General features: G+C 39.2%; 1 protein-coding gene across 1 annotated transcript in view; it reads left to right on the top strand.

The window, feature by feature from the left end:
- LOC138964454 (laminin subunit beta-1-like) overlaps positions 1 to 15,504 on the top strand; it is a 71,236-nt gene that overhangs the window by 43,297 nt on the left and 12,435 nt on the right. The window contains exons 12-18 of the mRNA XM_070336411.1: positions 1,039 to 1,159; positions 3,145 to 3,272; positions 4,674 to 4,863; positions 11,566 to 11,709; positions 12,179 to 12,410; positions 13,873 to 14,036; positions 14,794 to 15,018. Coding sequence (XP_070192512.1) covers positions 1,039 to 1,159; positions 3,145 to 3,272; positions 4,674 to 4,863; positions 11,566 to 11,709; positions 12,179 to 12,410; positions 13,873 to 14,036; positions 14,794 to 15,018 — 1,204 coding nt within the window. The remainder of the gene's footprint in view (positions 1 to 1,038; positions 1,160 to 3,144; positions 3,273 to 4,673; positions 4,864 to 11,565; positions 11,710 to 12,178; positions 12,411 to 13,872; positions 14,037 to 14,793; positions 15,019 to 15,504) is intronic.

The raw sequence follows: 15,504 nt of genomic DNA, 5'->3' as shown, positions 1-15,504 counted from the left end.
TCTTCTCAGTTCTATTCCAAGTCAATTTACAGCAGGAAGAGAATAAAGTGAGGATGTGTGATTAAAAAAAAACAAAAAAAAACAAGGTCTTATTTCAATCTGTTTTTATCTCCAAGCTGCCGCACAGGACTTGGTAATTTATTTTATTTTGTCATTTTTGAGTTACTTGGATGTTTTGGGTTCATACCTTTTCTGTTCTTGTTGTGTTCATTTGTGTGCATGCCTTGATAGATTTAAGCTATAGATGGGGAAAGTTTGAGATGCTATTTTTATGTTGGTTTACTTTATAGATTTGAAAAATTTCAGGCATTTTTTTTCTGTGGTTTTCTGTACAGATGGGAAAAAATTCAGACGTTATTTATTTTTATTTTATTTTTATAAATGGGAACAATTTATTATGTTTTTTGTTGTGTGGTTTGCTTTATAAATGGGAACAATTTGAGACAGTATTTTTTTGTGATTTACTTTATTAGTTTATAGATGGGGAAGATTTGAGACAGTATTTTTCTGTGGTTTACTTTATAAATGGGAAAATTGTGCGATTTTTAAATTTTTTTTAATGTTTTTCTTTTTCAAATGAACACTCTAAAGTTTTGCTACAAATTAGTCCAAGAAAGCTAAAGTAACTGTAAAGCCCATATCAAGTGTTGAACCATAACACACAATGGATATTTAGTTTGTGTTGACTTCACTGTTCATGAAAAGTGGCTCAGACCTTGTCTTCCATGCTTTGCACCTCTTGCTTGTCGTATAAATACATGCCGATATTATGAAGTAGCAAGAGTTCATTAGCTTATACTTGGCCAGACATTGTTTGAATAAAGGCATAATATTTATCATCCAATGGCAGATGTTTTACATTTTTAAAGTTCCAAAGGTCATTCTTGATTGCACCAGATTATGTGATTTTGCATCATTTTTTTCACAAATATTTTCTGGGAGTGGGAGGGGGGCGTGCTTTCAGGGTCTTTTATAAATTCATGCTCTCAAGCCTGTTATACAATATGTTAAATTTGTTTCTTCTTGTCTGGCAAACAGATGCCTGAGGTGTTCCAAGAGGTGCGCATAACGTTGGTCAGACCTGATGTGGTCGACCCAGATGGACTGTGTGGAGACTTCAACCCTCAGGACGACTTCAAGAGCACTGCCCTGCCTCCAGGTAAAACTCACTTGTCTTGAAAAAATAAATCCAAAAACAAAGAGACTGCCAACGTTCCAAAATACAGAATCAAAAAACAAGAAAGGTAGGTTGTTGGAACTTTTGTTATTGCAGACCTGTTTACCAGTACGATTTGGGCGTATTTTGTACGCCAAATAATTATCGGTACGCAAATAGGCGACACACGCACAAAATACGCCTAAGAAAAAGTCTAGAATACGTTTTCCGGTGTTGGTGTGCTGATTACGGAATGGTACAACTGATACCGGTTTCGGTCGAAGGGAGATAACCATGACAGCGAGTCTTCAGCTGTGGAAACCTTGTTCAGTTGTTGGCACGTGCGATCGTCTGGACAATCGTGGCAAAATGAAGCGGAAAAAATGTGCCAGTTTCAGATGACTGTACCAAGTCTAAACAGCAGAAGCAGCAGATTTTCTTGGAGAAATATAAGAAAGAGCCAGGAATTGTGGAGTCTACTATGGGAAAAGGTCATGCACACTGCAAGTATTGTAAATCAGATTTCTCCGTTGCCCATGCTGGGAAATATGACATCGAACGACACTGCAGTTCCAAAACTCACCTGGACAAGGTTGCTGCAAAGAAATCCGCTGAAAGCTGCCAAGGAATTATGAAGTTCATTCCCGCAAAGCAAATCCTGCCAGAAGAAAAGGCTGTAGTCCGCGCTGAAGCATATGTTTTCTGAGATGATTGTAAAAATGAACTTGCCACTGTCAACCGCAGATGTTATTTCACGAACTTCATCTTTTCATTATCAATCTGTTTGGAAGACACTGGTTATAATGCTATAAACTGACAGGTAAATAAAATTGTTTTATCCCTGTTGTATTGGAAGGAGTTAAATTCTGAAGGTGTTCACCAGACATGCTATTCTTACACAAACTCGTTTGCACCCACGCGTACATTTTCCCTAGCCCATATGGCTTTGCTTGCAAAGTACACCAACTTTATGAAAAATACACTCAACTTTTTGGGAAAGTACTCTTGCCTTGGGTTTAGGGTAAACAGGTCTGTTATTGACAAAACAATACATTCACAAATACGTGAATACAAATACAAATTGATTGAAATTTTGCCCAGCAATCTTCGACGAAGGCCGGACTTCGGTATTGCATTTCAGCTTGGTGGCTTAAAAATTAATTAATGACTTTGGTCATTAAAAATCTGAAAATTGTAAAAAAAAAAATTTGTTTTTAAAACGATCCAAATTTACGTTTATCTTATTCTTCATCATTTTCTGATTCCAAAAACATATAAATATGTTATATTTGGATTAAAAAGAAGCTCGCAAAATTAAAAATACAAAAATTATTATTAAAATAAAATTTCCGAAATCGATTTAAAAACAATTTCATCTTATTCCTTGTGGGTTCCTGATTCCAAAAACATATAGATGTGATATGTTTGGATTAAAAACACGCTCAGAAAGTTAAAAAGAATAGAGATAAGGAAAAGCGTGCTATCCTTCTCAGCGCAACTACTACCCCGCTCTTCTTGTCAATTTCACTGCCATTGCATCGAGCGGTGGACTGACGATGCTACAAGTATACGCTCTTGCTGTGAAAATGCAGTGAGTTCAGTTTCATTCTGTTAGTTCGACAGCTTGACTAAATGTTGTAATTTCGCCTTACGCGACTTGTTTTATTCTTTCACTTGTCTTGAGTCCATTAGAAGAACATTTGTAACGCCTTCATTAGATTGTTGTCATTTCTGTTGGGTGATGCCAAGGACTGCCTAAAACTTTCAAAAATTGCTGAGTTTGCCACTGAAACTAAATGCTAGTAGTATCCCTGGAAAAATAGTAAAGAATCTTGTTGTTTAGGAAGAGCTGTCATTCACAACAGATCTATCTATGAGTTGGACTAGTAGCAAATATGGAAGAACATTTCTAGCGTCATGGTTACAATGGTGATATGCGCCTCTTGTCTAGAGATTTCTAACATGATGCTATGTTTGTTATATCACAGGTGGGAGGTACGAGATCGTGCGCCCCCCTTCATGCCTGGAGCAAGACAAGACCTACACGCTGCGCTTGGACTTCACCGCCTACAGGACCGGTCTGCAAACACCGGAAGCTACTCTGCTTATTGACTCTGTACGTAATGCGTGGTGTTGCCTGAATTGTGTGTGGTGAAGTCTGGTGAGGGTGAAGAGATAGAGAGAGTGTGTGAGGGGGGGGGGGGGGATGCGTGTGTTGTTTTTTTTTGTATGTGATAATTCTCTCTTCAGACAAAGGCTGGTTCAGTTCACATCATGCTCACCTTTAGTAGACTGATGCATTAGACTAAAAAAAATATTTCTTCTTAATCATATGGAATAGCATCCAACACGTTTTCAAACTAATGTTATGCTACAGAGGATAAACTAGCAATAAAGCAAAACGGAATAAAACAAAAACACAGTCAAATGGAATAGATGTGAAAAAGGATCAAGGTATCAGATTTTGGCCTGGTGACAGTCACTCATGGCTGACTAGTCAGGTTAGCTGCTGAACGTACACCACACTAACAGCATCTCATGGTTGAAACATAATGAATTTACCACCATCAGTTCTCCACAGAACTCTGACATTCCCTGCTAAAAGGGGAGGGTTTCTTCATGTCTGCCTATCCGCACACATCACTCTAAAATTAGACAGAGGGAGGGTTTCAATGTGTCTGGCTATCTGCACACATCACTCTACAATTTTGCGTGCATACAACTGCCATGTTAGGCACAAATTCCTTCCGATTTTTGACTCACATGCGAAGCAAAAGTGAGTCTATGTACTCACCCGAGTCGTCCGTCCGTCCGTCCGGAAAACTTTAACGTTGGATATTTCTTGGACACTATTCAGTCTATCAGTACCAAATTTGGCAAGATGGTGTATGATGACAAGGCCCCAAAAAACATACATAGCATCTTGACCTTGCTTCAAGGTCAAGGTCGCAGGGGCCATAAATGTTGCCTAAAAAACAGCTATTTTTCCCATTTTTCCCATTTTCTCTGAAGTCTTTGAGATTCAATACCTCACCTATATATGATATATAGGGCAAAGTAAGCCCCATCTTTTGATACCAGTTTGGTTTACCTTGCTTCAAGGTCAAGGTCACAGGAGCTCTTCAAAGTTGGATTGTATACATATTTTGAAGTGACCTTGACCCTGAACTATGGAAGATAACTGTTTCAAACTTAAAAATTATGTGGGGCACATGTTATGCTTTCATCATGAGACACATTTGGTCACATATGATCAAGGTCAAGGTCACTTTGACCCTTATAAAATGTGACCAAAATAAGGTAGTGAACCACTAAAAGTGACCATATCTCATGGTAGAAAGAGCCAATAAGCACCATTGTACTTCCTATGTCTTGAATTAACAGCTTTGTGTTGCATGACCTTGGATGACCTTGACCTTGGGTCAAAGTCACATGTATTTTGGTAGGAAAAATGTGTAAAGCATGTGAGTCGTATGGGCTTTGCCCTTCTTGTTACAATATTTTTCTACAACGACAGGTTCTGATCGTACCCAACGTGGATTTCATCCCCATCTACCAAGGCCCTGGCCTGCCGGAGTACATGCTGAACGAGTTCCTCAGGTACCGCTGCCAGCAGCTACAGTACCCCTCCATCAAGACGGAGCTGCCCGAGGAGTGCAGGCGACACACCTTCAGCATCTCGGCTGTACTCAACAACGGAGCGCTGCGTGAGTGGCATGTTTGTTGTGTGTGTCCTGTGAAACAACCTTTTGAAGACCTGAAAGATCTGTGAAAATCAGGTCTTAAAAAGAGTCTTACTCTTAAGCTGGAGGTAAGTTTACACAGGGTATGGACAGACAATCTATATACAAAAAAAAGTCTTACAAAAAGGGGGGAGGGCTTCACTGTATAAAGCTTGAGATTCTCTTTAAAAGGGGAATTTTGCAATGTGAGATTGAATACTTTTGTCCCAGCTGCCAGGAATTGACAATTTTGAGCATGTTTTGTGAACTGGTAAGAGGGGTCAGAAATTACGAATATTAACATTACTGTATGACAAATACAGAAATTTCTTGCTTTAAAAATGTAGCTCATATTATAAATATATATATATGACTAAGTGCCAAAAGGTGCGCACGAAAAGCGGACAAAGGGGCTAAAAAATAAAAGTTGACAAACAAGACTGATATTGTGATTTTTGCTAAGACAACAGATGTTGGAACCCAATTATGAAAAGAAAAGACAAATGCACTCAAATTATTTCACAAATAACGGGAATTTTGTTCGTTATATTATTCAACATGGCACTGAGACGTAGCATTCAGGTTATCTCGCACGTTTCTGAAGCTAGAGCTTTGAAACTTGGCACACTACCAAAGTATGGTGACCCCCAGATATGGTACAGATCACATTAAACCACATTGAATTTCAAGGTCACAGCTAGGTTAAATTTTCTTTCCAAACTGGACAATTGTCGTTGTACGTCTTACATGTTTTAAAGCTAGATCAGTTAGACTTTACATACTTTACATACTTTCAGAATTTCAGAACAAAAGTGACCACCTGGTTAATCTTTCTAAAATGTCAAGGTCACAGTGGGGTCACATCTGGTTCAAAATTTGGAATAGTGTCAATTCATTCAGCGCGTTTATAGCACAAACTTTGAAAATACAGACATTTTTAGTGCATGATGACCTCTACACGCGATTACAGTTTAGGTTGAAAAGGTCAAGGTCACAGCAGGGTTGCGTTGAGGTCAAACATAAAGATTTGTCATTGAGGATTTCTCGCATGTTTTTGAAGCTAGGGCTTTGAAACTTGGCACACTTCCAAGGTTTAATGACCCCCTTGTGTGGTTCAGGTCGCATTAAACCTCATCAAATTCAAAGATCACAGTCAGGTGTAAAGTTGCTTTCCAAATTGGAAAATGTTCGTTGTCTTACATGTTTTAAAGCTAGAAACATTACACTTTAGCCAACTTTACATACTTTTAGAATGTTGATGACATTTAAAAAGAAAGTGACCTGGTTAATCTTTGTCAATTTCAAGGGCATAGCGGGGTCAGGTTTGGTTCAAAATTTTGAATATTTTCATTTTGTCAATGCATTTATAGCACGAGCTGTGAAAATACACACATTTCTAGAGTATGCTGTCCTTTACACTGTCTAGTCTTTATAAAGTCTTGTTGAAAACGCCAAGCATCAAGGTCACAGCGGGGTCTTGTTGAGGTCAAAGATATAAATGTGTCATTGGGGTTATCTCGCATGTTTTTGAAGCTAGGGTGTTGAAACTTGGCACTCTACCAAAGTTTGATGACCCCCAGGTATAATGCAAGTCACATCAAACCTTCTCAAATTTCAAGGCCACAGCAAGATTAAAGTTTCTTTCCAACCTGGACAATTGTCATAGTCTTGCATGTTTTAAAGCTGGATCCATTACATTTTACACACTTTCAGGATTTGATAAAATCTTTTACAAAAAAGTGACCTCCTGGTTAATGTTTGTCAAATTTCACGGTCACAGCAGTGTCCCATCTGGATCAAAATTAGAAACATTGTTACATTTTTCCCACGCGTTTTATAGTGTATGATGTTCTCCACGCATGGTGAAAGTCTGGTTGATAAAGTCAAACGTCAAGGTCACAGCGGGATTGCGTTGAGGTCCATAATATAAATGTGTCATTTTCACTAATGCCTTCTAGTAATACCTCTGAAACGTCAAGGCTCCAAAGGTTTGATGCTGTTTGGTTTATGATAAAAGTGATGCCAATTTTCATGATACGTGAAGCTTTCAGAGGGGTCAATTTGGAGTCACACAAACAGAGAAAATCTTTATGCGACTCACTTTTTGCCATACGGAATATAGATAAGAACCAAATTATCTGTTGTTCTAGCTCACTTGACATAAAAGAAAGTGACGATTTGATCATTGTTGATCCGAACTCAAACCTGTGGTGACCTAGTAATATAACCAGGATCAACCAGACAAGACTCCGATGTCCAGAAGTAGTCAAACCTCAAAACAGTTGGAAGTATCCAAGATGTAAGCACCATACACTTTTCAAACAATATGTTTTGCTTTGTTACAAAATATTGACCACACTGTGACCTTGAAACTTGAAACAGATCAACTAGACTTTGGTTTTGGTATGAACAGAAGTTTAATAAAGTTACATTAATTTTTACATTTTTTACCCAAACCATACCCCTAGGTCGACCAAACTTGGTTCATGTTTGAAGGTCATCGAATCCTATATAATAGAAGCGAATGATATGTCATTGGTCTAGCTTTTAAAATCTTCAAGAAATTAATAATGTTTCCATATTTTGATTCGAACATCACTCCGTTGTGACCTTGACATTTCACAAACGTCAACCAGACTTTGGTCACATCAGAAGGGGCATCCAACCCTAGAAATGGTTAAAGTGTAAACTCTAGTTTTAAAAATGTTCAAAACATTGATTATTTTCCATTTTAAGATCCCAAATTGACCCTGTTGTGACCCTAAAATTTGACTTTGGTCAACCAGACTTGGGTCATGTTTGGAAGAGCTCAAGCTCTAGATCTACAAAGATACACATGTGTTTAAGTTCTAGCCTCAGAAATATAAATACGAGCTAGTGACTATAACGTAGCCACGTTTTGAAGCTTAAAAGGAATCAACTTTCTGGCCTGCACTCGACCCCAATAGCTGTGACTTTGTAATTTGAGTATTATCACCCATACTGTAGTCACGTGTAAAGGTCATCGATGAAGTTTCAACTCTCTAGCTTACAATACGTTTGATAATGTCAAAACTTCGCATTATTTGTGCTTCAACTTGACCCCGCTGTGACCTTGAAATTTGACGATAAACATTTGAAGAATCATTAAGCAAAGGCGTTGTGCGAAGTGCCAAGGCTATTGCTTTAAAGGCAATGCAGAAAATAATTTGTTATCCTTGTTAAGCCATACGCGACCGAGTTGTGACCTTGAAATTTGACTAGGGTCAATTATACTTCTACCATGCCTGAAGGCTGGCTTTTTAGCACCCAACTTGTGTGAATTTTCAAAGTTCTAGATGTACAAATGGTCAATAAATTGATAATTTTCCATTTTGATGATCCCAACTCGACCCTGTTGCGACCTTGACATTTTACAAGACTCAACTTAAGCTTTAATTTCCATCTCGGAGAATTATCAAGCAAATGTGTTATACCAAGCTCAATTTCTCCAGCTTCAAAAGCAATGCCACCCATATGCAACCCAGCTGTGATCTTGAATTGTACAAGGGTCAACCAGACTTCCAACATGTCAGAAGGCTATTTAGGCCCGAATATGCGTGAAGATTCAAAGTTCTACCTTCACAAGTGTCTGAGAAAAAAATGCCGTTTTTTACAGGCAGGAGAACCAGTCGTGACCTTGAATGTTGTTGAGGATCGACTTGATCTTCTCCATGTCGAAGGATAATTGATCGATTGCGTTGTATGAAGTTTCAAGGTTCTAACTTTAGAAATAAAGCAGAAATGGATAACAGTCTGTTTTTTTAACCCATGAGCGACACGGCTGTGACCTTGAGATTTGACAAGGGTCAACCAGACTTTCACCGTGTCAAAATGTTATCAAGCCCTGAATGTGTGTAAAGTTTCAAGTTTCTAGCTTACCACAAAGCTGTGAAAAGGATTATTGTCTGTTTGTTTGTTTTTTTTACCCGTACGAGACCCTGCTGTGACCTTCACATTTGACAAGGATCTCTCTGAACTTCTTTGTGTCGGAGAATCATTGAGCTACGGCGTTTATGATGTTCGAAGGCTCTCCCTTTAAAAACAACGGAAAAAAAGTGATAATTTAAAAAAAAATATTGGCCCATATGTGACCTTGAGATTAGACAAAGGTCAAACCAGACTTCCACCGTGTATGGAGGCTATTAAGCCCAAAAGTGTGTGAACTTTAGGGTTCTTGCTTTGAATAATTCTGAGAAAAAGGTTAATTTCCGTGTTTGTTTTTTTACCAACACGAGACCTTGCTATGACCTTCAAATTTCTCAAAGATCAACCTGAAAGTTTCCTTGTCGAATGATGATTAAGCAAAAGCGTTGTTTGAAGTTTCAAGGTTCTAGCTTCAAAAATCTCTGAAAAAATATTTTTCTTCCGTTTTTTTATCTCCATGTGACCCAGCCGTGACCTTGAAATTTGACAAGGGTCAACAAGACTTTTACCATGCATGGGGGCGATTTAGCCCCAAATGTATGTGAAGTTTCAAGGTTTTAACTTAAAAAAGTCTCAGAAAATAATATATTTTCTTTTTTGAGAATGTATTGCACGCAAGACTTAGACATCACGACAAACGCTCGTGTTTTTATTTTGTTGCTTTAAGGTCGACTTGCGTACCCGCTCTTTCGCTAATCTCAATTAAAATTCATCTTGGAAGTTCGGTTTTATTACGCTTATAATTAAGAAGATTAAACTAAGACAACAAATAGTTAGTGTTCCCATTAAACTCGATAAGGTAGTGACATTTTATGTTGAACGCAAGATGGTGTCGCACGCAAGATCTCAAAAGATGTTGACGACATAATTTCAACACTTGGTAGCGCATTCGTGGTTCGTGATTTCTTCACAAATTTTGAACACAGAATGTGTCACGTGGTTCCCTAGATGAAGTAGATCCTTGTACATGTAAGTTTTGTTTTTAAAAGAAAATAACCGTTAATTACCAAACATTATGTCGCACGCAAGATATGACGACATTTTCAGGTCGTTTTCAAAAATGCTGTTCAAAAGTTCTGCAGTCTTTGCTGGATTACTTGAAAGACAGCAGTTTGATACACCGTTATCGCTTGACGTGTCGACATCAATTCCAGAGTTTTTGAAAAAGAAATTTAGTAAATATCTGCGATTGAAAAACGTATGCCGTGATGACGACACATCTTGCGTGCGACACCTTAAAATTTGGTTATCGAAAAAAAAAAATTCTCTCGAGATTTAGATTGGACGTTTGGTCTCGTCTGTTAAGCGATGTTTCAGGCATTCAATCAAACTAAATGCAAGGCATTTGTGCTTTGACTAAATGTTTTAACATCGAGGGGGGAATCGAGACGAGGGTCGTGGTGTATGTGCGTGTGTCTGTGTGTGTGTGTGTGTGTGTAGAGCGATTCAGACTAAACTACTGGACCGATCTTTATGAAATTTGACATGAGAGTTCCTGGGTATGAAATCCCCGAACGTTTTTTTCATTTTTTTGATAAATGTCTTTGATGACGTCATATCCGGCTTTTCGTGAAAGTTGAGGCGGCACTGTCACGCCCTCATTTTTCAACCAAATTGGTTGAAATTTTGGTCAAGTAATCTTCGACGAAGCCCGGACTTCAGTATTGCATTTCAGCTTGGTGGCTTAAAAATTAATTAATGACTTTGGTCATTAAAAATCTGAAAATTGTAAAAAAAAAATTAAAATTTATAAAACGATCCAAATTTACGTTTATCTTATTCTCCATCATTTGCTGATTCCAAAAACATATAAATATGTTATATTCGGATTAAAAACAAGCTCTGAAAATTAAATATATAAAAATTATTATCAAAATTTTTTTTTCGAAATCAATTTAAAAACACTTTCATCTTATTCCTTGTCGGTTCCTGATTCCAAAAACATATAGATATGATATGTTTGGATTAAAAACACGCTCAGAAAGTTAAAACGAAGAGAGGTACAGAAAAGCGTGCTATCCTTCTCAGCGCAACGAATACCCCGCTCTTCTTGTCAATTCCACGGGCACTGCCTTTGCCACGGGCAGTGGAGTGACGATGCTACGAGTATACGGTCTTGCTGCGTTGCGTTGCGTTCAGTTTCATTCTGTGAGTTCGACAGCTACTTGACTAAATGTTGTATTTTCGCCTTACGCGACTTGTTGTTATTTTTCCGTGGCATATTCAAAACACGAGGTATCACGATGTCCGCTTTCAGATGGCCGGTTTTGGCGTTATTTTTGACTTTAAACAAGGATAACTTCAAAACCGTTCAAGTCAGACACACGAAATTATGTCCACTATATCTTCGCACATTCATCCACACACACACCAATTTTCAGCAGACACACGTTTTTAGAAACATTTTTATTGTAAAGCAAAAGCTGTCTTCTGTTCTGTGAGCACCTTTTGGCACTTAGTCATATCTGTGTCTTGTCCAGGCTGATATTTTGAGTGGTTTTTTTTTAATTTTGAAGTGTGAGTTAGCCTAGATAGCAAGTTTAGCTATAAAAAAAAAAATTCAAGGCTGCCCAGCTGCCAGGAATTGACAATTTCAAGCATGCAACAGTTTTGTGAACTGGTTTTCTAGAAAGAGTGATCATAAAAGTTATGAATATCAACATTACTGTGTGATATATTTAGGACATTTTGCTTTGGAATTGTAGTTCATAATGTTTATATATCTGTGTTTTCTCTTCTTAGCATGTGACTGTGACCCCATGGGTTCGATCAGTCGGGAGTGTGACACCAGCGGTTGCAAGTGTCCGTGCAAGTCCAACGTTGTCGGTCGCCGCTGTGACGAGTGTGCCCCTGGAACTTACGGCTTTGGTCCTGAAGGATGCACACGTATGTGCTAGAGTTTGTTTCTTAATTATCACACCTGTTTCTTTCTGAAATCAGAATCTGAAATTAGAAACAACGAGAATGAATACAGAGGCGGTTGCTTTCTTTCTTTTTTTTCCGTTCTATTTTCTTTTTCTTTTTTTGAAATGAGACAAATAAACGAGAAAAAAATAACTTCAGATGAGTATTTTCGAGGTAATCTGGGTTCATCAAGATTTTCTTTAGCGAGAGTTATATTTTTGCTTAGCAAAAGCCTCCTTGCTGCTGAATAATTCACTATCCTTGAAGGGAAACTGTAGTTGCAATAAAATTGCCCAAAGTAGCTGACTACAAGTTGATAAAGAAACATCCATTTCCCGTGTTATTTAAATACGTTTTTACCAAAAGACTCCAGTGTATGTACAGTAATACAGGGTAAAAAAAAATCTTGTTTGGTTTTGATTCTACCCCTCAACATTCTTCGTACTTGCAGCCTGCAACTGTCACGAGATTGGAGCACGTAACAACTTCTGCAACGAGCAGTCAGGCCAGTGTACCTGTATTCAGAACGTGGGAGGACGTACCTGTGATGTCTGTCGTGAAGGCTTCTGGGGCTTCCCGCAGTGCCGACCCTGCCAGTGTAACGGCAATGCCGACACCTGTGACCCACTCACTGGCGTCTGTCGTAACTGCCGCGAGTATACTGCCGGTGATTTTTGTGAAAGGTGAGTGAACTTTGGTAATAAGTATTGAAAAGCTTTGAAGTATTTGTTTAGCTTTGTCTTGTGAAGAAATTGGGGGGGGGCGGGGGGGGGAGACCCCCCGCGGGTTAGGGGGAAGAATTTACCCGATGCTCCCCAGCATGTCATAAGAGGCGACAAACGGATTCTGTTTCTCCTTTTACCCTTGTTAAGTGTTTCTTGTATGGAATATAGTCAATGTTTGTAAAGATTTTAGTCAAGCAGTATGTAAAAAATGTTAAGTCCTTTGGACTGGAAACTTGCATTCTCCCAGTAAGGTCATATATTGTACTACGTTGCAAGCCCCTGGAGCAATTTTTGAGTCACTTGAGAAAAAGTGACTCTATGTAATCGGTCAGTGTTAGTCTGTCCGGCCGTCCGTCCGGCCGTCCGTCCGGCCGGCCGTCCGTAGACACCACCTTAACGTTGGACTTTTCTCGGAAACTATCAAAGCGATCGGGCTCATATTTTGTTTAGTCGTGACCTCCAATGACCTCTACACTTTAACGATGGTTTCGTTGACCTTTGACCTTTTTCAAGGTCACAGGTCAGCGTCAAAGGAAAAATTAGACATTTTATATCTTTGACAAAGTTCATCGGATGTGATTGAAACTTTGTAGGATTATTCTTTACATCAAAGTATTTACATCTGTAGCCTTTTACGAACGTTATCAGAAAAACAAGGGAGATAACTAGCCTTTTCTGTTCGGCAACACACAACTTAACGTTGGGCTTTTCTCGGAAACTATAAAAGTGACCGGGCTCAAATTTTATGTGAACGTGACTCCCAGTGACCTCTACACTTTGACGTCTGCTTTGGTGACCTTTGACCTTTTTCAAGGTCACAGGTATGTCTTGAAGGAAAAAAATTGAAATATCATATCTCTGAAACTATTCATCGGATTTGATTCAAACTTTATAGGATTATTCTTTACATCAGGTATGCATTGTGTTGTGAATAGCAATTTCTTCCTGTCCATCTGATGCCTCATATAATATTCAGAACTGCGAAAGTGACTCGATCGAGCGTTTGCTCTTCTTGTTGTATTAGTGCTTTTGTGAACAAGAAACAATTAACAAGTGGCTCTATCCCATCCCCCCCCCCCTTTCCCCGTCGCGATATAACCTTGAACGGTTGAAAACGACGTTAAACACCAAATAAAGAAAGAAAGGGGGGGGAGGGGGGGAGACTAAAACAGAAAGTTTCTATCCAAAGTTACTGTGAGTGTGCTGTCTTGCTGTTACAAAACACACAAACAAACACACCCCTGTCCTTACACTCACACGAACACCTTTTCTTTCACACACACACCCACCCACACACACACACACACACACACACACACACACACACACACACACACACACACACACACACACACACACACCTCCCCAAATCCACATGTACACAAGAACAACCAGACTGATTTTCATGAAAAATCCACAGGTGTGAAGATGGTCACTATGGAGATCCACGAGTGGGGGTTCGAATCCCGTGTCGACCCTGCCTATGTCCTGCAGGACCTGGTAGCCCCACCCAGCATGCCGACACCTGTACCTTCGACCCTCGCTCACAGGAAGTCTACTGCAACTGTAACCCTGGTTACCAAGGTCAGTCTCGTATTTGTTCTTATTTAGAATACTTTCAGAAACGTCCAGTGTTGTCAAGATATATACAATACAACAGTGGAATTGTTGACTGGCTGCTTTGGTTGAGAAGAACTGGTCAGTTGGAAATGTGTGTGAGGATGACTCCGGATTGTAGTTTTCCTCTATGTCTCGGTATATATCCTGTATTACCATGGACTTACCTGTATCACCTGAGAAAAACAATTTTTCATGGGAAGACATACCCAGATACTTCATTTTAGGAGAAAAGAACAAGAGAAAAACTCCTTGAAGCAGAATTGCAATTGTTGCTTGGCACATTATAAGCAACATGTTCAACTTTGCACATACAGTGGTACCTGTAATGTCAAGCTCCTCCAGTGAGAGGACAACTCACATAAGAGGACATCTTTAATAGTCCCTTTGCCTATAGTCTATTACCAGAATATACCTGTCGTAACAGACCACCTGCAGTATAGGGACACTTTCAACTTGTCCAACCGGTGTCCTTTCATCGCAGGTACCAATGGACCACGCAGACGGATAAATGAACATGAGCTTAAAGCCTGTCCTTAACTAGACGAAGTCGACTACGCGAAGTATACTTCGCAAAGCTGGCCGCACGAAGCTTTAGCACTGATTTTTCGGTAAAAAGACTTCGCGAAATCTTTAGAAGTCGACTTCGGGCTCTATTAAGAACGGGCTTTAAAAAAAAACGTTACTTTTTCTTGTCACTTATGTTGTCTGGTCTACTTTTCAGCGCCCACATGTGATCGCTGCATCGACAATTACTATGGCAACCCATTGGTGGCGGGTGGCACTTGCCAGCCGTGCGTGTGCAACAACAACATCGACCCCAACATGCCCGCTAGCTGCGCCTCCGACACAGGAGAGTGCCTCAAGTGTCTCTTCAACTCCGAGGGATTCAGCTGCGAGCACTGTGTGGCTGGCTATTATGGAGATGCTACGCAGCAAAGCTGTAGACGTGAGTTGGGCAAAAGTTGTTTGGCAGTTGGGTGTACTCTTACGGTCTTAGTACTACTGAAGTTTGAGGGTAGGGTCCATGGATATTCTTACACAGAAATGTTGAGTTTTTTTTTTTTACAGAAATGAGGGTAACTGTCTTCTCAAATTCACTGGCTTTTGGAACTAAGTGCTGTCCTGAGATCTGTTGTTTTGAAGTCTGTGCCTAAGCAGTAAAAGTTTAGGACAAGAAGAGGATCTTTTTGCATCTGTGGTGGACACTGGTCAAATTGTCGGTAATAATATAATAATAATAATAAATGAGCATTTATATAGCGCAACATCATAACTTTGCAATTATGCTCTTTGCGCTTGACACATTTAAAATTAAAACACAGTTATACAAGCATTTACATCTACATTCATAGTCAACAACGCTTGATTAAAAGCATACACCATCAAACATACATTACAAAAAATTCTTCCACTAACTAAGTAATAAAAACAT

The sequence above is a fragment of the Littorina saxatilis genome, linkage group LG4 (assembly GCF_037325665.1).
Source record: "Littorina saxatilis isolate snail1 linkage group LG4, US_GU_Lsax_2.0, whole genome shotgun sequence".
NCBI classification, from domain to species: Eukaryota; Metazoa; Mollusca; class Gastropoda; order Littorinimorpha; family Littorinidae; genus Littorina; species Littorina saxatilis.
Note: the sequence above shows the minus strand (reverse complement) of the source record. Positions and strands in the feature narration are given on the sequence as shown.